The sequence below is a fragment of the Pholis gunnellus genome (assembly GCF_910591455.1).
Source record: "Pholis gunnellus genome assembly, chromosome: 6".
NCBI classification, from domain to species: Eukaryota; Metazoa; Chordata; class Actinopteri; order Perciformes; family Pholidae; genus Pholis; species Pholis gunnellus.
The window spans coordinates 16,532,499-16,556,038 of record NC_136532.1 but is presented as its reverse complement, the minus strand read 5'-3'; the positions used below and the strand labels follow the sequence as shown (position 1 = coordinate 16,556,038).

The 23,540-nt window shown below is 42.3% G+C and overlaps 2 protein-coding genes across 3 annotated transcripts in view; both read left to right on the top strand.

The window, feature by feature from the left end:
- The first annotated feature begins 929 nt into the window (after nucleotides 1-929).
- LOC306697103 (group 3 secretory phospholipase A2-like) lies at nucleotides 930-7,371 on the top strand. 2 transcript variants are annotated; one of them, XM_079160846.1, is made up of 7 exons: nucleotides 930-1,517; nucleotides 2,253-2,385; nucleotides 3,096-3,230; nucleotides 3,768-4,726; nucleotides 5,128-5,257; nucleotides 6,749-6,868; nucleotides 7,015-7,371. In XM_079160846.1, exons 1-7 carry the CDS (start codon nucleotides 1,031-1,033, stop codon nucleotides 7,190-7,192), a joined length of 2,142 nt encoding a protein of 713 aa, XP_079016972.1. In that variant the 5' UTR covers nucleotides 930-1,030; the 3' UTR covers nucleotides 7,193-7,371. The 2 variants fall into 2 exon arrangements, with proteins under 2 accessions (XP_079016972.1, XP_079016973.1); XM_079160847.1 differs by lacking the exon at nucleotides 7,015-7,371 and having other exon boundaries at nucleotides 3,768-4,218.
- Nucleotides 7,372-8,924: 1,553 nt separating this feature from the next.
- Nucleotides 8,925-23,540, top strand: part of hectd4 (HECT domain E3 ubiquitin protein ligase 4) — a 36,536-nt gene continuing 21,920 nt past the window's right edge. Inside the window, exons 1-25 of the mRNA XM_079161582.1 lie at nucleotides 8,925-9,487; nucleotides 12,428-12,981; nucleotides 15,278-15,367; nucleotides 15,452-15,579; nucleotides 15,740-15,848; nucleotides 16,439-16,577; nucleotides 16,887-17,057; nucleotides 17,168-17,360; nucleotides 17,473-17,634; nucleotides 18,326-18,439; nucleotides 18,553-18,693; nucleotides 18,785-19,020; nucleotides 19,122-19,264; nucleotides 19,436-19,506; nucleotides 19,593-19,698; nucleotides 19,850-19,970; nucleotides 20,077-20,205; nucleotides 20,611-20,735; nucleotides 21,146-21,299; nucleotides 21,407-21,510; nucleotides 21,702-21,900; nucleotides 22,038-22,157; nucleotides 22,250-22,354; nucleotides 22,481-22,644; nucleotides 22,887-23,132. Coding sequence (XP_079017708.1) covers nucleotides 9,341-9,487; nucleotides 12,428-12,981; nucleotides 15,278-15,367; nucleotides 15,452-15,579; nucleotides 15,740-15,848; nucleotides 16,439-16,577; nucleotides 16,887-17,057; nucleotides 17,168-17,360; nucleotides 17,473-17,634; nucleotides 18,326-18,439; nucleotides 18,553-18,693; nucleotides 18,785-19,020; nucleotides 19,122-19,264; nucleotides 19,436-19,506; nucleotides 19,593-19,698; nucleotides 19,850-19,970; nucleotides 20,077-20,205; nucleotides 20,611-20,735; nucleotides 21,146-21,299; nucleotides 21,407-21,510; nucleotides 21,702-21,900; nucleotides 22,038-22,157; nucleotides 22,250-22,354; nucleotides 22,481-22,644; nucleotides 22,887-23,132 — 3,971 coding nt within the window. The 5' untranslated portion in view covers nucleotides 8,925-9,340. The remainder of the gene's footprint in view (nucleotides 9,488-12,427; nucleotides 12,982-15,277; nucleotides 15,368-15,451; nucleotides 15,580-15,739; nucleotides 15,849-16,438; nucleotides 16,578-16,886; nucleotides 17,058-17,167; nucleotides 17,361-17,472; nucleotides 17,635-18,325; nucleotides 18,440-18,552; nucleotides 18,694-18,784; nucleotides 19,021-19,121; nucleotides 19,265-19,435; nucleotides 19,507-19,592; nucleotides 19,699-19,849; nucleotides 19,971-20,076; nucleotides 20,206-20,610; nucleotides 20,736-21,145; nucleotides 21,300-21,406; nucleotides 21,511-21,701; nucleotides 21,901-22,037; nucleotides 22,158-22,249; nucleotides 22,355-22,480; nucleotides 22,645-22,886; nucleotides 23,133-23,540) is intronic.

Sequence of the window (23,540 nt, the reverse complement as noted above, 5' to 3'; positions counted from 1 at the left end):
ACCCATAGCTGTCTTCTACTTGATTCTGCCAGTTCAGTGGAATGTTTCTTGGTTTATCTCTGTATTTGTACATAGATAGTGCATGCACTGGGAAATATGTATGTTTGCAAATAACTTTGCATGTAAAGATTTTGCAGAAAGTTTACACAGATCAATAAAATCGAATGAAAAGTGATAAGCCTCCTTTGCATAAGGACCTATCAGAGTTAAGGTATGATTTTATGACAATGAGTGATGACCATCACAGAACATGAAAGTGGAGCTACATACAGTATATTATAATGACCTTTACAACTAGGTCAGATTTTTGTGATTAAATAAGGATTGCAATAGAAAAAAGTAATAGGATATATAGAATATGTCCTGATGTTTGCTTGCTTGATATTTGAATGTCAATGCCAGCCTATTGTGCATAACATTTAATAAATCACATGTAGCCATCAAACAATAGCCTATATTCAGTCAGAATTATTCTTTATTAAGCCACACCTTAACGGTCGGTCCTACTTTTCAGTTGGAAACAGGTAAAGACAGTTCTGCAGCTTTTGTCCTAAATCTAGGTGGAGACTGATGTCTAGTGTACAGGAGTTTCCCGATTTACACACATAGTAGTCACATTGTGTACAGGTTGATAAAATGCAAAAAAAATCTTATATGCGTCACTCAGAAAACTGTATTGATTAGTTTAAACTTGGAATCTATAACTTTGCAAATCTGCCAATATGCCTTTATAAAATGCCGGTCGGAGTCACGCCACACACGCACTCTCAAACACCGCAATACGGAGGCGTGTCATATTTATGACGAGCCTCCATCGTGGAAGACCAATAAGAGGACCTCTCAGCTCAAACCGTTTACACCGGAGACTTATAATTGCATGCCTTCATCATATAGAGACAGACGCCTTTAAGCCGGCTGGTGCAGAAAAATACACTGAGGCTACATTTCATGTGGAATAATTCGTCCATTCAGACGTCCATTTAACCCTTCAAAGTTTGCTGGATTAATTATACACCAATTTGACTTTGAGATGCAAAGCAGGTGCTTGCTACTAGTTGTTTTCGTCTTATCGTCGCTCATTTTATCCAAAGCACAACATGTGATCGAATCAGGTCACTCCTGTCTCAGATCGAGTCCTGCAGAACACGGACAAACGCGCATCACGTTTCTGCGCGAGGACGCGGAAGGTGTGCGCTCCTTGTACGTCAGCCTGTGGTCCGAGGATACGCAACCGGTAATATGCGAGGTAAATACCAATCCAACTGTCATGGAGAGATACTGCAGTATTTGCGAAAGAAGCGGCACCCAGGGCCAAGAAATCACCCAGAGGTTTAACATCAGCAAGCTGTTGTCTCCGGATTCTCCGTGCGCGCTCGTCTCCTCCAGTGTGCCAAAGTTTACTAAGCGCACAAAAAGAGATGGGACAGGGGGGAAAGTTCGGAGGAAACGTGCATGGATATTCCCGGGGACGTTGTGGTGTGGTACTGGCAGCAAAGCGGCCGGATACGAACAGTTAGGTGAGGATGGTGAACACAGATTTTATGATTTTGCTTACTTTTCCTCCTTTGAGTGCACAGAAGGGGGAATGGTCACTTACATAGGCTATTGTATGGGCCCTCTGAAAGAATGTGAAAGACAGACCTATGGGGATTTTTAGGGGCATTCTGTTTGGCTCTAAGATCAGCAGCACTTCATTGACATTGTAGAGTGATCTCCATAGGAGATTAAATTATTGTAAAATATTGATTATACATTTATCATACAGTAACCACTGAACTTCAACATTGAAGTCCCCATATTCGCATGAGGCAAATATTTCTCAAGAGATTAAAAACACAAACATATTTGCATATATATTTTAGAGTGATAAAGATCACTATTGGTATGTTTTACTGAATTTAATTACGTTGAACTGAACTGAATTGATATGTATGCCAATATAGAAAGCATGACACAAACCAGCAACATTTTTGGGACATTATTTAATTGGACCTGATGGGTACATATGTTGCACATAATTTAGAATAAAGATTTTAAATGAAAGTGGGCTTGACATTTACATCAGAAAGATGTCCTTCAGTAGGTATTTTATATGAGAGAGCTTGGTTTTACAACCCGCACATTTTCAATTATCAAATACCTGTCTTTGAAGCTTTTTGATTTTGAATTAGGCAAGAAATTCTTGAGGACTTGCTTCCATGTAAAGTGTCCTTTGATATGTGATTGAATTCAAATCTTGTTTGCCTGTACAGGGATGTTTGAGAGTGCAGATAGATGCTGCCGTGAGCACGACCACTGCCTGCATGTCATCCTGGCTTTCACAGTGAATTATGGAGTCTTCAACCCCAACGTCTTTAGCGTCTCACACTGTGACTGTGACCAAAGGTGAGCCTCACAATGCACACCCCTGGTTATCTAACGCTAAGTATTTACCGCCTCCAGGGAAACTGCTGCAACCAGTGACCGCCATCTCCCCTCGACCTGTCCGCATAATGCTCTGGCAAGCATGGTCAAGTCAGGATAGGCCCGCTCAAAGGCTGAATTTATAAGTGTTGCAGAAGTTGTGGACATCTGCATTTCCTACCTTACACTTCTTACTCATGAAAGTGGCATCCTCTCTGGAATGCTGTATCATATTTTTCTTGTGACTATGCCAATAACTGTTCACTGAGAACCTGGGGCCATGTAATATTACTATTCATTCAGGATTAATAAATATATCACTGTAATCAGCCCTCCGGAAAATCTTTCGATGTCAAGAGTCAACACGTTGCTTGCTTCTTTTGTGTTTGGTGGGCATAACATTCCTCCTTTTCACTGCATTAAACATGGCAGAGACATCTGTATTATTCCCACTTTACATCAGGTACATGTGTAACATGTTTGCCATCTGACTCTTGGTGTTCTTTCGCAAGTAACTGAGACTCATTTCAAGAATTCACCTCCTTGCTAAAAAGGTTATGTATAAACAGTTTGGTCTACCCGAAAGGTATAGACAAAATAAGGCAGCATTCAAGGATATTTATCCTCCTTGTGCGTTTTAGTTTTGACTAGACTGTTGCCTGACCTCCGCTTGTTCTTTTTATGCCACCCAGGTTTCGACAGTGCCTTCTCGGTGTGAATGATACCATTTCAGGCATGGTGGGCTACAGCTTCTTCAACATCCTGCGGGTTCCCTGCTTTAGGCTCAAACAGCAGAGGCGATGCATTGAGATGTACTGGTGGGGAATGTAAGAGACACACTGATGTGGTTTCCCAAAGTTTTAATTTACATATTGTTAGACGCAGGAGTAAGTGCACACCATAGATTCAGTGGAAAATGCAGGAATGGTTATATAGAAAGCCAGAGCAGGAGATTGCTTGTAACAACATGCCTGACACTTCCAAAACTCACTAAATTATGAAAGGCACCGTTTCAAACCTCTGCTTTGTTTCCACAACTTTCTTTATCAGGTTACTAACGAATTGTCGTACAAACAAGAAATGATTAATGGTAAACTAGCAGTCTAGCAGTAATACTACTGCATTGACAAACAATATAACAACTATCATCAAAGATTTGTGTGTGAGTGACTGATTCTTGACTTTCACAGTGTTAGTGTAATAGTCTTCCTTTAAATGACAGATTATGATCCCAAATAGCAATACAAAGTGTACCTCTTCGAACTTAAATAAATATGCAATGATTTAGTCAATTAAAGTAAAAAATGCAGGAGATAAAGTGTTATCCATAGCTTGGTTTTAACATGCAATGTTGTTCTCTATAGGTGTAAAGTAGCCAAAAAGGCTCCCTATGCTGTCTTCCAAAACCCCCTCCCCTACGCTGATGTTACAAGCAATAATGGGAACAACACTGACAGCAACATGGTAGCAAGTAGCAAGGAGAAGCATACCGAAAGCTTTGTGATCAACCCACGCAGAAAGTCCCCCAAAAGTGAACATAGATGCAACTCCAGAGACACATCCAGAGGAGACACGTTCTACCTCAGGAGGACAAAGGGGAAAGGATGTAAAAGACACAGGAAACTGGATACAACACCATCCCAAATGCCCACGATGTCAAGTGTGTACACCACTAGTCCTTCAATGAAAATGGGTCTTTTAAATGCTTCTAAAAGTACTGCAATGGTGCCGATTAAAAAAAGACTTGGAAAAAAGAAGAGCAACAGTAAGGGCCTGTCGGATTACATCACACAGAGAAGCCAAGTTCCACCACAGGTGAACACAAACTCTTATCCACAAACAACATCTACAACACAAAGCGCCCCATATTTAATACAGAAGCCAGCGCTGCAGCTACACTTACCAACAGCCGTCACGGCAGTGATCAAAGGTCGCAAAAAAGTTCCAAAGCAAAGTCGTTGTTGTGGATTGCGGATGCCTCTCAGAGGTGACACCTTTCAGCCTCATTGTAAGACTTGTCTAGAACAAAAAACAACATCTAGCATGACAACTGTTACTCCCTCAACAACTACATATGGATTACCAATCGAAGTGGCAACAGATAGGTCTCTGAGGCTCACACAGACAACAGAAACACCCAAACAAGACACTCTAAAAAGACTCTGGCGTACAGCTACTTCTGCAACGGCAGTTATAACAAAACCGGAGATAGCAACCTCCATTCACGAGGAAGGCAAGCCACAAAAGCCGATGGATTCCATAGCCCAAAGTACACATGCAGGAAGACACCTGAAGCACAATATTGCATTAGATAATGTGACAGGTGAGCATGCAGCTGAGAAATCCATCACATCTGCCGGGGCCTTTTTCAGCATAAAAGGCCTCTCCTCAGCATTATTTTACTATTAAAACCATGTATTTAGACATTATTATTATTATTATACTGTGATGAGCAACGCTGCCACTATGAAAAGCTGATGATAAGGGCTTACATTTTGAAAGAGCCCACAATGGCACTGGGAATATTGCACCTAAAAAGGAGGCCCAGGGCATTATTCTTGTAAGGAGCTCAAGCTACCATGCTATCTCGTTGTGCCCCCTACAGGTGGGACAGAATTTTCACCACAGATGATACAAATATTTTGATTCAGTATAGGTGAAAAGAAATGTGGGTACACTTCGATCATTTACGAGATAACCAGTGTTTACTTTGCACTCCTTCAGACAATCAACTCCTGTGTGGAAGCCTCAAACATCTAGATGGATGTAAATACAACATCCTTCCTTTGGAGAAGAAGTATGATCTGCAGAACGTGGATTCAAAGACCGCATACCACTGTGATTGCACCAGCCGGTAACATTTTTGTATTCCTGCTAGCTTTTCCTCGCAGTTATATATTCACACATGCAAGTCTCACAGATGAAAATCTTTTTCCTTGAATTTAAAATCATTGAGATATATGCCAGGGGCCTGGTTTACAAAGGAGCTGGATATCTACACTGAGTAAAGCATGGAACATATCTTTTTGGTCCATGTTTTAAGTTTTACTCAGATAATTTATCCTTATAACTTAGTGATCCTTTTTCATTAGACAGGCCAATGTTCTACTGTGTTTACTGCTGTATATCAAAAATAGTAGTATTAGACATTTTTGATGTTGTGTTGTCTTATGTGTTTTGGCCACAATACCAATAGTTCAGCATAACGTTATCCTCCTCCCTGGAAACAGCTTTACAAAGTGGTCTATTGAGGCCAAAGAAATACAAGCCTTACACAGCTTTTGAACCAATCCAAACTAAACGCTGATATCCCAGTAATCCATTGTGACTTTGTTTTGCATTCCTGAGCTACTTCAAGGTTTGCCCTGCATATTGCAGTGTGATGAAGTAACCAGGGCAACTTTATCATAAGGTCTAAATGAAGCACAAGAGTTTTTTTTTTATCTTTTTGTTTAAAGAACAACTGTGGTGGCGCCATTGAAAGTAAAGCTGTTTCCAGCAGTTTCCACATTCTTTACCCTGAGTACAGTTTAATAATAAACTAGGCATAATTGACAAAAAAACAACAATGAGACCAAGGTAATAAAAAAACAGAATTGAAAAAACAACTTAGAGTTCGTTGTTGTCCAGTCACACCCTTTAAAATACAATACACCTTTTTCACAGCAGACATTGTGACTTGCCATAATACAAAACGCACAAGTGTTACTAATAATGTTAACGATGGCTTTGTTCAATTAAGTGTCCCAGTAAGCCACGACAGTGTGACGGTGAACCAGCTACAATAAACCTTTTTCACAGCATATATTTTGGCCAGTCACAGCAAGAAAAGCACAGGTTATATTAATAACATAAATGATGGCGGCATATCATTTAGTTTTGGCAGTTGGACAGCTCTTGCATTGTGCATGCTAGCTCAATAGGTTCTTTTCACAGCAGCTATTTGACATGTGAGTGCAGGGTAAATACAGGTGTTATTAATAAAATTAGTCAACATGTCTGCTGTGAAATGGCCTATACTTTTTTGAATGAAGGCAGGCTACAAATAGTGATGTTTGATTATGTATTGTGACTCCTTCTACTGTGTGCAACACTCATGCTATAGGCTACACCAGCACATGCATGCAGACTATTATTGCTCATTCCAATCCACAGCATGTCATAAGAAATGAGGAAGGCCTGCCCCCACAGGCAGCTTTCTCTTTCTTTGACTGTGTCTCTCCCTGAGTCACGCACCAATGGATATACATCACACTCTATTGTTTCATTCCTGCCGTGTTGCTCACTTTATTTCTGTATGTGAGGTTGTTAATGTTCTCTGCTTGTCTTTTTGTCGCTGTTACAGCTTGGCTGTTCTGATTGAAAGCTTCAAGAAACCCAGTGTTCTCCCCAAGCTACTAATGGATTTCGTCTCTCAATACTGCTTTAAACTGCCAAACGAGAGAAAATGCCACCGCCGGAAAAGGTTTTAAGCTCTGATAAACTTATTCATATTAATCTTAGACAACTTTTGGCTAGAGCAGTGCCAGTCCTGTCTAACGTGTGAACTCAGTTTGCTTGTATAATAGATTATCAGGTTGGTTTCTGACACTTTTTATGTTTCTTTTCCAGCTGTGGAGGCTTCTCTAAAGCCTCTGACCTACTTCAAGCACTTAGTATGACTGAGGAAAAAGACACTGTTGGGGTGCAAAATTCAGGCAATGACAGAAGAAGAGGCATTCCTACTCGTCTTTATAAGCGATGCCTGAGGCTGGTAAGGGAAGCTGACGTTGTGGCACAGCTCACATGATTTTAAACTGAGCTTCTGTTAATAGCAACAATGAATTAGATAAGCTTTACATTTCATGCAGCGTTTTTTGTTTCTCTCTGATTGTGTTAAATGGCAGTGTGTTAGAAAACATGGGACTCAAACTCTTTAATATGAAATATTTGTAAGTATGCCATGGATGTAGATTTTGTATATTTATAAAGAACTGCAATAAAAACTGAAAACATCAGATTGTGTATTGAAAATGCTTATTTTCTGCTTCTGTTTAAATTTAGTTAGAGATTAAAATTGTGTGTCATGAGAATTTTCCCAAATTATAACAGAGTGGCATGTTGTTACCTGCACTGCATATTGATTAAATAAGGAAAAATAACTAGATCCACACTGCTTTCCAAACCAACCCACAACTGGCCAGTAATCATAATCCTAAATGAGAAAAATGCAACACCAAATTCTTTGTTTAATGTACAACCTTAGGAATACATATTTGTTAATGGAAACAAACATTGTAACACTTCAATGTTGTGTGATATATATACTCTCATTTTGAGATGTAGAAGTATATGTTTTGCTACGTTGATAAAACATCCTTGATCCAAAATCGCTTTGTAAAGACTACAACCAGTACAATGTGAACCTCATCTGCCATTTCATTTCATGAAATCTAGCTCTTACAATGTGTTGCATCAGTGTTTTAGTCATGCATTCTTATTTAAAAGGTATGATATGGAAATTGGCTACATCAGTTGTTTGAAATAAATTCAAAGATCCATCCCTGTTAAACGAGACAATCGTCAGATATTTACCTCCCAAAAAATGTCACCAGGACCAGGTGTCCGAATTTAGGGGTCCCAATTTTATGGTATTCTTTTTGTCATAGGCTCAATAAAGATGTATATTCTGATGTTAAAAATATTAAAATGTTTTTCTTATCACTTATTTTTGCTTTTACCTGATTGTACACATTGTATAGAGCAGGGGTGGCCAACCCGCGGCTCGCGAGCCGCATGCGGCTCTTTGCCCGGTTTCATGCGGCTCTTACGTTCATATCGAAGTTTGTATTTGTGTTTTTTTAATGTTCTGGCTGAGCAAAGGTATGTGTGTGTGTGAGGAAGGGATAGGGTGATGTTCATGTGTGCCCATGTGTATGATGTGGCTCTTTGCGGTAACACAGTAAAAAATGTGGCTCTTGGTCTCTGACTGGTTGGCCACCCCTGGTATAGAGTGATAATAGGCAAGTAAAAAACAGACTGTAGTTGTCACCCCAAAGTTTTTTAACTTCTCACTGTTCTGTAAAAGTTTAGATTATTTGATAAAAAAAACAAAGAATACATGTAGTGTCCCACAGCTCAATATCAAGGATAACAGTTAAATGCAATAGGCTAATGTGTCTCTAAAATATGATCAAATGTTTACTACAGACAGCAAATATACAGGTCACCATGACTCCTCCTCCATACCTTGAGGTTTATTATACAATTATAAAATAACAAACCTCTAATATACATGATAATTGCCCCTTGTGTTATTCTTACATGTATGTGTTGTTAGACACCAAAATCAACGCGTGAATTTTTGACAGCTTTTATTCTGGCCCGCGGTGCATGCTGGGAGCCGCAAGTTGGCCTTGGAAACATGGCGTCGCACTGACAGCTGGGAGACTCTCATTATCTTCTCCAGCCACTGACACAGCGCCCGGGCCGTTAGCGAAGCTGTTTGCGTTCACACTTGTGCTGTGAAATGAGCTCACTACAGATGCAGTCTTCGTCCCGAAAAGACACTCGTATTAACGGTGCGGCGCAATAACGGATTTAGTACGGGTGTCACGCCCACTCTGCTCGGTAACGTTATAACGATACCTTACGGTAAGTTAGCATCGCGTCCAGCTAACCGAGCCAGACAGCTAGCATCTACCGTTAGCACGACACGAACACCCAGGCTATGCGAAGAGGAACTGCCACAACTGTCGGTTCGTTGCTTGGCTGCCCTATTAGCTCGCACCTTGTAGCACTAACGTTTCTGCCGGGCCCGTCAAACACTATTGTCAGATAAGAGGGCGGCAGTTTTGTTATTGTTGCTCGCTAGCAGGCGAACTAGGGCGTTTCTGTCATTCTGTCACTGAATTTTTAATGTTCGACCCCTTTGGCATCACTGTCGGAGGAGAGAGCGATGGGCTCCGGGGCTGTGGATTCGTCCCAGTGGCTTTCGGTGAAGGAGGAGACCATTTTCCTCCACGACGGACTCATTCGGGTCACAGATCTGGCCGAGCTGCCCAGTGAAATTGGAGTGTCGGAGCAGGGGGACACCGAGCAAGAGGTGGGTGAATGCCATCTCACACAGGCACATGTTTATATGGTGTATAGAAACACACACTCATTGCTATGATACGGGTGTCTTTTATATGTTTCTTTGAACGTAAAGTGTTTTCATGTGTTTTCACTGCCGGGGCTGTAACACACCCTAACTAAGTGACAACGGCAGGGCTAACGTTAGCAAGGTTCTTGCTTGTATGCTATTGGCCGACTGTCAAGGAGACGACCACTGTCAGACCATTTCCTGTCATCTCCTCCAACATATAGGAGGTGGCAATCACCCAATTGCATGTAATCGCTGTACCTCACGTGTCCAGTTTCAAAGCTTCAACTCTATTAGTAGTGCCAGTGCAGCATCTTTCATAGACGGGCAACTTCTCAGATTGCACCACACAGTGAACATCTCTTTGAATCCTCAAATGGCAGTTTCTGTGACAACATAAGTAAGTACGTTGGTATCATACAAAATCGCAGTCATGACCCATGCCCTGAACTCTTGTTCCCTAAACACAAAGAAGCAATGTTATGTCACATGCTGGATGTTAGGTATGCTGTGTATGGCCGGTTTGGGCTTTTTATACCTAAAAAAATCTATATTGTTATTGTTGTATTCATCAAGTTTCCCCTAATTTTGGTTTTGTGCCTTGAGCAAAGCAGAAAGTAGTTCACTTTCAGTATAAATGTATAATGTGCCCTAAAGTGCAGTGGATGTTTATCTGGAATTTAGGCTTTTATTTTGAAGGCAAAATCTCGAAACCGGACGTGCCTATGTTGCTAGATTGTGGGTCTTTACAGTGATGCTGATGGAAACTTCGAGCCAACAACTGGCAAATTCCTGGTTTAGATGCACAAATGTCTTTTTTAAATAATTGTTTTGCGGACAACATAAAGCAAGCTAAAACACTCAAAATGAAAATTAATATCCTGAAGAAATTAATATTGTTATTGTGCTAATATTCCAGATAATGTGTTTGTTAGAGCATGCTATAACAGTAGTCCAGCTCATAGCTATGCCATCGGAGAAGTGGAAAGTTGGCACAGTTCCACACTTCATAGGGGGGAGTATGTTGGTATTGGTGTAATGCGTGTGCTCCTCAACAGACACTGCCTGCTAGATTTTAATTTTTACAATGTACAGTGTGGTGCATTCAACTGTACAAATTCAGCTGGTTGTGTTACTAGAGCATACTCTCTTTTGACCTAACCTATTGACCAATTGTTAACTTGTTAAATTAACTGGTGCTATTAATAACCAGCTTGTTATTCTACAATTCAATGCCACATCATATTCAGCACGAGTTGTACTAACAGCTGCAGATGGCTACTTTACTATTCAGCCATCAGCCACATGCTGTCCTAGTACAAGTACATATGTTCAATCAGCAGCTTTGACAGATGACAAACCACTGGTTAATTAATGAATGTGAATGGGAGGGTTTGAACCCCTCACCCGCTGTTTTTTCATTTAGTAAAAATGAATAACATGCATGCAGTGATGCAGCTTCTGAAGAACCAATGTTGATTTACTGGTTAAGGCAGGATAACTGACAGCTGGACTTTTCTCTTGTGAAAATGCTGTTAAGAGCACCGCTGTTTGGTTTAGCAGCATGCATTCAGGGCTGCTTTTTACTTTTAATCTTTGCAGGCAGTGTTTCCTTTTCACTATATTCTAATAGTGCCAGTCATGGTGCCCTACAACAAGAAACACTAAATTGTTATGACATTGGACATATGGCGTTTTATGAAGTCAAAATGTTCAACTTCCATATATACCATGGATTTGGTGTGGTTACGTTATGCTCAGGATAATGTCCCCAGGATCCCTCAGATCATTTAACCTGAGCACAAAAGACTAATGTGGGTTAGACTTATTAGGTTGGCATATTAATTACAACTTTTTGGAAACGGGATCGTGCCCATACAAATATAGAAAGTCAAAATCATATCAAATATTATGATTTCACATGTATATAGCACATCTGCATAGAAATAAAGCAGCCATGTTTGTTGTTGTCAACCTTCCTGCGTATGGTAGATCAAAGCTCACACCAAAACATAGGTCTGTCCTCTTATTCTGGGATACGTTCTGTTTCTCACTGCGTCTATTTTCAAGACTCACTGGTTTGGTCATTCTGTGCTGTGTTCGTAGGTGTTGTCAGCTGCCAACTATTTTTACCCATAAGCGGTGTTTTGCAGAGTAAGGTGGAGAAGGCCCAGCATCCAGTCAAGGCGTGTTACTGTAACATTAGTAGCATTTCTGAAATTGAATCAATACAGATTGTGCCTGCTAAATGGTATAATGGATTCTTTTCTAGTCCATGATTCTTGGGCCTCAGAGTGTAATCAATAGCTGAAATGCTGCCTAAGTGCACATGAAGCACATTGTTTCACTCGTGATAAGCTACCCCAAATGTGCCGTGCTATCGCTGAGCAATATTTCACAGTGCAAGGAACTGTAGACACCAGAGTTTATTCTGTGGAGGTGATTCATAGTTGTACTTTGGAAATACTGGAATATCTTCTGATGGATTATAGCCATGTACGACATAATTAACTTAGTTTTAACAAAATAATTGACTGCATATTAGCCTACAATGTAATATACCATGTGGACTACTGATGGTAGACCATCTCTACCCGTTACTTTGTCAAAAATGACTTTCATCTCCTTGCTGTTTAAGCATACAGACTATGGTGTGAGGTCAATCTGGTAAAGTAGAACACAAGCCCAAATTCAAATCTATGTCAGTTAAATTCAAATGGTCCACTGCTTAGTTCTTATTTTATATTTGAATACAAACTTAATTTGCATTAGAGAGACCAGACCAGTAATCCCATGGTGCCATCTCTAAAGTGCAGACAAACTGTCACAATCTTGACTGCTGTTATAGTAAACTTTATTTTTTTCTTCTTTTCGTCCCTGCCATCTTCCCCTGTTCTCCAGATTCTAACATTTGAGACGAAGAACCCGGTAGAGCTCGCTGAGCGTCTGCGTGCCGTCTGTGGGAATCAGAGCAACGCGTATGCCCGGCTGCTGGAGTACCGTCTCAATGCTCTGCGTGGCCTGTGGGGGGCGCAGCGTCAGCTGGCCCTGGAGGAGCAGCAGGAGCGAGAGGGCACCGGAGGGGCCGACGAGGAGACCTTGGCCCTCCTCAAAAGGCAAGGTCTGCTGCAGCAACCCGAGCAGGCGCCTTTCACCTCCCGGGTCGGTCTGCTGCTGGTCTTTCCCCTTTTGCAGTCGCAGACCCGCAGTGACCCGGCGCTCTGCGGCGTCACGGCAGAGGTGTTGCTGGCTTGCCTCCGGGATTGCCAGCCGCTCAGCCTCAGCAAAGAGCCCGCCGACTGCCTCAACGGCCTTGAGGGGCTGCTTTGCTCTTGGCTGGAAGATGGTGCCAAGGAGTCAGGCGAACCGCAGGGACATGCTCAGACGCAGATCCTCCACACACACAGGCAGAGGGAAAACGCTGCCGCGGCACTTGTGGCACTTGCCTGTGCCAGGTGAGGCCATACATTTACTCTCTTCCTGATTCTTAGGAACCCTCTGTTGGCTGTTGGCAGTGTATCGAGCCAACAATATTCAGTAAAGCGTTAATAGAGTAGCCAAACTCTTCACAGAAGGCCTATTGTTACTTTATACACAAGTAACAAGAAGATTCTCCATTCTTCTCATGGAGAATTAAATACAGTCGAGATTAGGTGTGCAACGGATCATAAACTCACGGTTCGGATCAGCACAAAAGAAAAATGGGAGCAAATATAACTTTGAGAGATCCCTGATCAAGTTTTTTTGCCTTTGATACTAACTGCCGATCATTGATGACCCATATTGGCAGATACAGATCCCCTTGTTGTTTGATTATAGCAGCTGGTCTACAAGGCTCCAGATGATTAATTTTTTTTGCCACTATTCCGAACATCTTTTAAACCTCTCTGAAATCTGTGAAAACTATCAACAATTCTAAATGTTATACTTTTACTTTGTTGTAGTAATATATAGGGTTTTGACATCTCCTTCAAACAACTGTATTCATTCAAGTTTATCACCAACACTACATTTTACGAGATCACATGTGAGTTGCATATCATGATAACGTTTTAATGTACCTTTGCCCAATACTAATTTTCACTGAACAGAGCCTGAACGCATCATGAACGTAACCTTCATCTCGTCGTGTCAATTTAAACACGGATCGGTTGTTCACAGTTTAACATTATATATATATATATATATATATATATATATATATATATATATATATATATATATATATATATATATATAATGTTATAATATATATATAATAATATTTAGTATTATATATATATATATATATATATATATATATATATATATAATATATTACTAAATATTGGCGATTGTCAGTAAAACTTGAATTCACAATAAGATGGTTCATGTTAAACTGTGTAATTAATCCGCGGTTAACATGCGTGCCAAACTGTGAGAGGGGGGGGGGGGGGGGTCCATCACACCACTAGTCAAGATACAGGGGTGAAGAAAGTAGCTCAGTGAAAACACTCCTGAGTTACTTCATTAGTAACTCTACTCATAAGCATTCAGAGAGTCAGTTATTCCTGGCAGTCGAAGCTAAAGTGACCGACTGATTAGTTTCTCTCTTCAGTGTACATGTTGCATGAATGATCTTGCCGAATTCAACAGTAAAAACTTGTTGATTTGATATTTCAATACACACTTACATTAGTGGGCACTCTGTCGGCTCAATGGAAATGTTTTATTTTTTGTGTGTTTGTCACCTGGCCTGCAAAAGAGCCGAATTTGCTTGTTTTCACGCATTTGCGCCTGAACTCTGACTTCTGCTGGTGACAACGGATCTTGACATGTCGAAACCAGAACTCTCCACTCTTTGTTCCGCCTCTGTTCGGGCTGGCAGAGCTCTTTGTTGTGGGGAATCATCCAGCCCCCTTTTTTTCAACCAACAGTGGGAGCTAATTAAAGAGCTATCGGCTTTACCGCCCCTCACCTCTGATGGGGTCGGCTGTACAATTCACATCGTGAGAAGGCAAAGTAAGCAAAAAGACTGCGTAGCCATGTGCATTGACGTCAGTTGTTGATAAGATATTTACAGAGTCGAGTGGAGAAGGGAACTGTGACACGTGACTCATCTGTGTATATCAGTGAACCAAACATACATTTACGACATCGTAGTAGTTTATCAGTAACACTGTGATATGTTGGTGATACACAAGTCAAAATTCTTGTTTGGTGGCATGTAGGCTTGTTAGCAGTACAAAATTACGTAATCACTATAGACATTGTATTCATTAATATACCATTGTTGTTGTCTATCCCTCCATTTTTCTTTTTATGCCCAGTTGAAGCTTTCTTTCAAAGCTGCAGTTCCGAAACTCACTTTTGCACCAGAGAATGCCAGAATATCATTTCAGCAGACCTCTCCTTGCATACATCTTCTCCTTTTAATCTAGAATGACTTGAATGTGTTCAGTTGATAGTTGAGTCTTGGATGAGGCGAAGCAGTAAATGAACACTGCACAAACGTCAGTAGGTTGCTCATTACACTCTGCTGAGGGTCGCAGCGCAAAATCATCTCTCTGCTGGATTCTAATAGAAAAGAGTTTTTCATTCAGATTTCTTTTTTAAAACATGGCATTTCAATGCTCAGCACATTACATGGAATCCCCTCCATAATACAAGCTGAGCATTGTTCGACTTACAGTTCCAGAAATGCTTCCAGAAGAGCTTTTACTTGTGTTTCATGCTGAGGCCTCCTGACTAATCTGCTGAACTATTCTCCAGGGGATCTCTGAAGACCTTCATCCACACGGTTCACCTGCTGCAGAAACAAAGTGATCTGGGCCAGCTCCCTGTGTCAGATGTCCTGTACAGGTGAGGGCGGTATTCAAGCTCATTTCAAATGACATATAAGTAACTTTCCCAACGTTTAACCAGCCTGTATCTCTCCTGCTCCAGACTTTTGCTCCTGGAAGGAGGCCCAGGCTCTCCGTCCTGCCTTCTGGGGGGCAAACACAGTGTGTCGTGGGGTTTTGAGGACATGCTGCCCACACCTGATAATTCTGCTGGAGGAGCAGAGAGTAAAGGTAAAAACAGGTGCCTTGAACTTGTTCAGCACCCAAATTCTCTGCTTCCGCTCTTCACTTCTTCCACTCCCCTGTTGATACTTCCCCCAACTTTTCATCACGACCATCTGTCTGTCGTTGCCCTTATATTGAATCCTTTTTTTGTCTCTGCGTCTTGCAGACACCGACCTGGGCCGCTGTCTCGCCACAGACGGGCTCTACCTGTATACCACCAACTCCTCAGGGAGAGGACTAAGCAAGCTGGGCTCTGGTTTACACGGGACACTGAGGTAATGTGACTCTCCTTCTCGTCTGACAGAAAGAGTGGGTGAACACTAAAAATACCCGCATCCTCGCATTACGCATTACTCGTGCTGTGTTATTTCCTGGACATTTTGAAACCATTATCTGCAATACCCAGTCAAATCCTCCCTAACTGTCTCTGATTGATTTGGTTGATATTTAAAAGGGAGAGGCCACATTGTGGCAGGATCACCAGTGTGTTTTTAGAGTTCAAAGATACATGTGCCAGGTTTAGGCCTGTGAGTTAATTGTATGCTAGAAATATCTCTTGTTTTCTTGATTCCTTAAATAACAACAACGGTGAACACATTTCTAAAAGGAAATCATCTCATTGGGATAAATACTACAGCAATTAGTACAATTCTTAGCAATTGCATGCAAACATTTAGATTTGTAGACCCACAACAGCTTTGAACTAGCACGCCAACTCTTTCCTTGGAAGGACGTAATTGTCATTGTCAGCACTGAACAGGGTAAACAAGAGGCTTAACTCTGTTGGAAGAATTGGGGTTTCGACAGAAAAGGTCCACCGTCATTAGTACACGTAAATAAATGCTCTGTGTTTGTGTTTGTGCAGGGGTTTTGTGTACTGTCGAAATGAAGAGTTGGAGCCCGGCTGGGTGGTGTTCTGCAGCGGTCGCCTCCTCCACCGCCCCTCCTCTTTTGATGCCAAGCCTCATCAGCTGTGCCAGGTCATTGACCCCTTCACCCTCCAGGTACTGTAGACTTTTATTTCACGATGGTGAATCATTCGGTAAATTAGACATTGTAAGTCTTGGTGTTTGTGTGCAAAATGATTTGATCATACAAACAAGACGTGGAGGCCCACAATGAGGCTGCTTTTCTCTCCCTTCAGGATGCAAGAAAGCCACAATGCAAATGCAAGAGATGAAGATATACATGTATACATTTGTACAAAGATAGGGGCCTAAGGCCTAAAGCCGGTGATTAGAATTCAACCAGCTCTTAGTTGAAATTACACACGTAGCCCTAGCTGAGGCTTCTGTTCACTGTGTGATTTTCAGGTGTGCCAGATTGTGCCCATGCCAGCCCACCACTTCCCTGTGGGCAGCAGCATGACCACGCTGCACCTCTGCTCGGATGGGACCTACCTGTACTGGGTCTGGTCCCCAGCCAGTCTCAATGAGAAGACACAGAAAGGCCACTCTGTCTTCATGGATGTCTATCACCTGTCTGTGAGTAGTATATGCCCTGCCATATACAGTGGTTTCAGTTGTTGTTTATGTCTGTGTTCCATCCTTGATGTTTCCTCTTCCCCCCCCCCCCCCCCATGCCCATGGTGCAGACACAGACAGGGCTGTGTGTTGCAGACATCTTGCAGGAGAGGGTTATTCTAACTCGCAAGGAAGGCGAGTCTTCAAAGTGCTTGAATGAGCTTCTCTTGAGTCGAATGTCCCGCTTCCGGGCCTCCCATTCTGCCACATTGGCTGCTCTCACAGGCTCTGCAATCACCAACACCGTCAAAGAGGAGCAGTCTGGTAATTCATCAGCACAGCTTTTAGTCATACAAAAACCACATGTGCTCTAATGTGCAATACATATGGATTAGAAGACTTTCTGGTGACACTTTTCTGTTGAACTCTTTCATAGCTGTGAACACTAGCTGTGGACTCCCTCTGAAGACCCTGAGAAAGACCCCTATGTACGTGTGTGGAACCTATCTGGTGATGCTGGTCTCACCTCCTGGTGTATCTGGGAGCTCTGCCACTCGCTCCCTATTTGGAGGAACCAGCAGCCTGTCCTCTCTCAAAAGTAAGAGCACGCACACACACACACACACACACACACAGACACTTGGAAATCCTCAGTGTTGAGTTTTTTTTGTCATAACTTTTTCTCAAGTTAGAGAAAATGTGATTTTAAATTTTACTTATTATAAAAGATACATTACAAAGACCTCAAAAAAAATAAGTAAACAAAGCATTTTACATGTTAAGCTGCTGGAGGATAACAAATGTTCGGATAACAGTCTGATTACAGCATGAAGTCCAGTAAGGATTCATGATACGTATAGTACATAACATTCGAGAAGTGAATTCACAAAAGGATTGAGTGGCTTTTGTGATGCTAAAACTGTACAAATAAGACAAAATGAAAACACTGAATTCTCAAAGCACCTGCAAAGTGTGAAATACACGCATAACTTTGCTGCTGAGCAAATAGTGTCTCTGTGCTCCTGTGAACGTATTTCAATTCGGTATGAAGCCAAATTTAGCACAGAATCTGTCCTTTTCCATTCAAATAAGCCTCAACGTTCCAATTCACAAAGCCCAGGGCTGAGCGCAGTTACACACACACACGTTGATGAGCTTCTGGCTCAGTTTTGTGATTGACTAATCAATGAAAACTTGTGGTAAAAAACATCTATTGTAGAACCCCCAATGATTTGTACTATACAATGAATGAGTTTATTCACTAAACCTAACTTTACATTTCTGATCAGTATTAGCCTCCAGCTTGGTTTTTAACCTGGCTGACGGTCAGTTCAGCAGCCGTGCAGACCTCATTGATGCGCCCGGCAGTTCTTTAGGCAGAGGAGCCCAGGTGGCGGGGCTAGGTGAGCTCAGCTTTTGTTTCATTCTACTCTGATGTGTCAGGCTCGCAGAGGACAGTCACACAATGCATGGCCATTTTGAATGACATATAATGCCGTAATGTTTGGCTTCCCAGGGGCATGTTATGACGCACTGAACAACTTGATCTGGACCTGCTCCAGTGATTACATAGATCAGTGGTGCAATCCTGGGAACCAAGCCTTCCATCATGTGTGCCATAGGCTCGGTGTCAGCCATGTCATCAAAGAACCCAAAGGTAGATAAATATTGCCTGGAAACCACCAGATGCCCTTTGTATCAGGTTTGTGTCAGACATTTGAACCTCTGCAAAACTTGTCCTTTCACAGAGGAAACTGTGGCCACTGGCGAGGTGATCAACCAGCTGCTTCATCATGTAGGTGCTATGTGTATCCATCAGCTCAACCTGCTGGCGGCCAGCAGCAACAGCCTGCCCCTGGGGGCCCTACTGGGTAAACAGCACCCCATCGAGGCCCGTCACTTCAGCAGCATCTGTGACATCATGGAGAAGGCCATGGTCAATGGAGACACATGCATCATCCGCTGCATCTTGGTGGTGTTCCAGGTCAGTTAGCGCTTTAGCTGGGGACAGTTTTTGCTGAAAAGGACTCAGCCGTTTTCTGTGTTTTTGAGTTGTTTTTATTTTTGTTTCTCTGTTCTGTCCAGGTGGTGTTTAGGTTTTTCAATCCTCAGTCAGAGCAGAATAGGGAGAGTGTGCGTCGGGCAGGCCTACTCCTGTGGCAGCTACTCATGGCTCCAATGGATCAGATAGGAGCAGAGATTCAGAGAGAAGTGTGCCTGGCCATCAGGTAAGTCAGAAATTCCACATATATATATATATATATGAGACTTTATGTGGAATTTATGTGTGTAATGGATACAAACAAAAGTAATAGTTAAAATGGCGTTTTGCGTAATCAGTGATCTTAATGGTATTCACCTGGGCTTTCTTTGTTTACTTCCTCTCTCTCTCTCTGTAGTTCAGGCCTGAATACTTTGTATCAGGGGGAGGCTGAACTCAACAAACTGCTGAAACTGGTTTTAACTGAGGGTGACTATGACCGTAAAGACGCATTTTGATATAACTGCCATTTCAACTTTTGTGGTGAATTTATCTAATATTCTGTGTATTTTTAGGTGAAAGGAACAGTGGCCTGTCTCAACTTCGTGATGTCATCCTCACCAGCCTGGCAGACCAACTGCAGAAGAATAGATTTGGGAGTGAAGAAGAGGACTACTACAGGTATTCTGTAACTATAGAGGGCAGTATCACTTCCAATAGCCTTTGATAACAGCGCAGGACAATGTCATGGCATAGCTTAAAAACACAAGTTCGCTCCCTGTAGGTCTATACTTGTGAATCACATAGTGAAAGAAATCTCTCTCTTTGACAGATTGAATGATGAGCTGCTGCACTGTATCCTCAAGACTGTAGTCCGGGAATCCTGCCTCGTCATTACCAAATGTCAGACTGTCGCCCGAGACGACTTCCAGAAGCTGCTCTCCACTGTGCCCGTATGAATATCAGTTCAGCAGAACGAAATGCCATCTGTGTTTATTCAGATCACATGTTTTGTGAGATTGCACTTGTACAAACTAGAGATGTTGTTTCCCTCTCTAGGTGGTCTCACCTAGTCTCCGCTACCTCATGGCTGTCCAGAACCACCTCCTCAGTAACACCATTCTTATCCGCCCGGATGATGGCGACGACAGTGACAGCTCCATACAAGGGGAAACAATCAAGGTACAGGTAAACACCCCCTTTACATACCCCTACCTCTGTGCACGTGGAGTCTGTTGTGTGTCTGTCAATGAGAGACCAACCCACCAAACGGAGCAGCGGGAGATGAATGTTCTTTTGACTGCACTGCATAGTCATAATATCAGTTAAGAGTGCTATACTAACTAAGGATGTGTTGTTTCTTCTTTTCTTCTTTTTATCACTAATCACGGTTACTGATAAAAGGACGGAAGCGGAACAGTCTCATGTAATCAAACGGCTCAGATTAAGCTCATAAGAATGTTTGTTTTAATATGCAGACATAAAAGTAAAGAACTTCTGTTTTGTATAACTTCGGTATTGCATGATAATCGTTGAAAATCTTGGAAGCCGTGTTACGTAAATTTGGGCATATTGTGTGTGTGTGGTCCTCAGGAGCTGCAAAGCAGCATCCTATCCCTTGCAACCAAGATCTTGGTGGGATGTGATGAAGTGCTGGAGACCCTGCAGCAGGTGACCACAGCTCTCATTAACAGTGACATCGCTGACAGAGAAACCAGGTGAACTTTTAACTGCATCTTTTTTTTTAAAGATACCTTTTCAGGGTGGGAAATGATGGTGCTGGATACCTTCTTAAAATCTACTACTTATTTTATTACATTGCATGAGCAGACGTTTGATGTTAACCTGTGGCGTCAACTGTATTATCATAAAACTGACAAAAAATACAACCAGACATAATGTTCTTTTAGTTGGCTCTACTGCTTTATTTCACTGTGAAAACGAGATAAAGCTAAATTTGGGTAATGCTGCAGCCTCTTGACAGAATAAAAGAGGGCATGAGAAATCATTTATGGATGCAGAGCTTTGTTTAACCTCTACAAATGTACGTATTTCTTGTCTTGTTTTTTTTGCCTTGGATTCATCCTCCTAACATTACATCTGTGCCTTCTCTCTTCTTGTTGTTCAGGTTGAAAGGCCTGGAACAGGTAACAAAGGCCACCATGCTTGGGCACCTGCTGCCAGTGTTGCTCACCTCTCTGATGCACCCCAACCTGCAGACCCTCACTCTCGCTGACGCCCTCATGCCTCAGCTGGTGCAGCTGGTCCTCTACACCAGCCAGGTTGGAGTCTTGCCAGTCCAAAAGGCAATTCTTGCATTCAATTAAAGGTTCTTGAGTACAAAAAGTAGTCATCATTCAAGTATTTATTTCCAATCTCTGTTTTCCAGACTGCCCTAGTGCTAAAGACTCAATCTCCACTTTTCACTGAAGAGCCTCCACCTCTGGGTGGTTCTCTTGGGCTTGGGGCAAAGGCCTGTGCTGCTGATGACAAGTACGTTTTCTGAAGGTCCAAGCATGAGACTGGTCACAACTAATTCTCATTGAATCCACCTGATTATATATTGGATCCCTTTGTTGCATTTTAATGAAGAAATGATCATAGAAGAGCTTAGATTAACGTAAGTACCAGCTGTTTTGTGTCTCACAAACTCAATTTCTATTTATTTGTATCCTTGATATTAGAATTCTTGACGAGCGAGAGGAGCCCGGTTTCCTGACTGGGCTGAAGATCCCTGCCCCATGGGCTGCTGGGAAGACGGTAGAGACAGTGCACCCCGTGAGGGACAATTACAAGTTCAAGGAGACGGTACACATCCCAGGGGCCCGCTGTCTGTACCTTCGTTTTGATTCTCGCTGTTCCTCACAGTATGACTATGACAAGGTACTGACTCTCATGATACACCGTGTGTCCAATGGCCTTCATCCCCTGTAACTCTTACATACACTGTGTGCAATCGCAGGCATAGCAAAGCACCTCTTGGGGATATTTTGCACTAAATGTATTCTCTGGTATTTCAGTTGGTTATCTATGCTGGTCCAAACACCAACAGTCGTAAGGTAACAGAGTACGGAGGGAACACTCTGGGATATGGCAGTCGCAGTGTCTTGGGGACAGGATGGCCCAAAGACCTTGTCAAGGTAAAATAAGCTGTTTAGCACAAACATACAACGTGAACACACAGGGCCCATACAGTCTTGAAGAGCTACATTTTGTCTGTGTCCTGTTTCAGGTTGAAGGAGACACGGTGACGTTTTCCTTTGAGATGAGGAGTGGACGTGAACACAACACCCCCGATAAAGCCATGTGGGGGTTCTCCTGCACTGTCAGAGCTCAGGTAAAACGCGTGAGCACTGGCATGTCTCAAACATCTGTAATACTGTTGTTAAATCAAACTGGCAGTCAGTGTGGAACATGAAGAACAACAGTTAATTCTGAAGATGCTGTTTGTTTCTGCTTTCAGGAGTCATCTGAGGATGTCTCTGGGGGCCTCCCCTTCCTGGCAGACCTTGCCCTCGGTCTGTCAGTGCTGGCCTGCTCAATGCTCCGCATTCTCTACAACGGGCCAGAGGTGACAAGAGAGGAGGAAGCCTGCCAGGATTTGCTCTGCTCGAAGCTGCTGCAAAGGTGACACAAAATGTCTCCAAGTGATATTGATTGCTAGTGTGATAGATATAATACAATTTAAGAATTAGAATCAGAAATGGTTTATTGTCAAGTACGTTTGCACGTACAAAGAATATGGCTTGTTACATAAAAATACCCACAATTAGTACACATTCTTCAGTGGTACCTCGTTTAACACAGCGAAACTGCTAGAAGCCAAAATGACAGACTGATGAGAGGTTTTTTTTTTCTTCTTTCTTTAGGTGTCAGTGGCAGGTGGAAGCGAATGGTGCAATCTCCCCTGCTCTCACGCCCAGCCCTTCCCCTCTGCCGCTCACCATTGAGGAGGATCGGGAGTTCACATACCCCTCTGATGTGCTCATCCCACCCCCAGGCCTCATGCCAGGGACTTACTTTGACTTGCCTCGTATCCGCCTCCCTCCAGGCATCATGGGTAGGCTACGAGAGGTGTCTGGAAGGGCTCGGCCACAATTCCGTCCCAGCATCAAGTAAGAGGTTCCGTGCTGTCACGGTACACGGGGTACATCATCGCTGTTCATAGAAATAAAAACATTGCTAAAATGATAAAGTGCTGCCAGCCAGGCTTTCACAAATCCAGGCAGAAGACTAAAGGGAGGTGAACACTTTCCAGACTGTGCAATTGTATGTAGTGTACAGATCCAAGCCCACAGTTTTGTACATTTATGTAATAGAATATAAATGTTTTTTTCAAACTGTTTTACAGGTGATCAGAATATTTATTTTAAGTCCTTGTAATTCTGATCACAAATTCTGTCTTAAAATAGAATATTTAGCTTTGTTCATACTGTTTTCAATAGTCATCATTTGTTTTCCTCTCGGTATTGTAGCTCTCCCCTTTCATAGCAGCCAGAGTTGGTTAGTTTTTGTTTGTTTAT

What these genes read in the sequence shown, in the direction of transcription:
- LOC306697103 (XM_079160846.1), top strand. Translation starts at nt 1,031, where the DNA reads ATGCAAAGCAGGTGCTTGCTACTAGTTGTTTTCGTCTTATCGTCGCTC. An exon ending in GGCCGGATACGAACAGTTAG is followed by an intron (nt 1,518 to 2,252) that starts GTGAGGATGGTG and finishes TTGCCTGTACAG; the next exon opens with GGATGTTTGAGAGTGCAGAT. An exon ending in TGCATTAGATAATGTGACAG is followed by an intron (nt 4,727 to 5,127) that starts GTGAGCATGCAG and finishes GCACTCCTTCAG; the next exon opens with ACAATCAACTCCTGTGTGGA.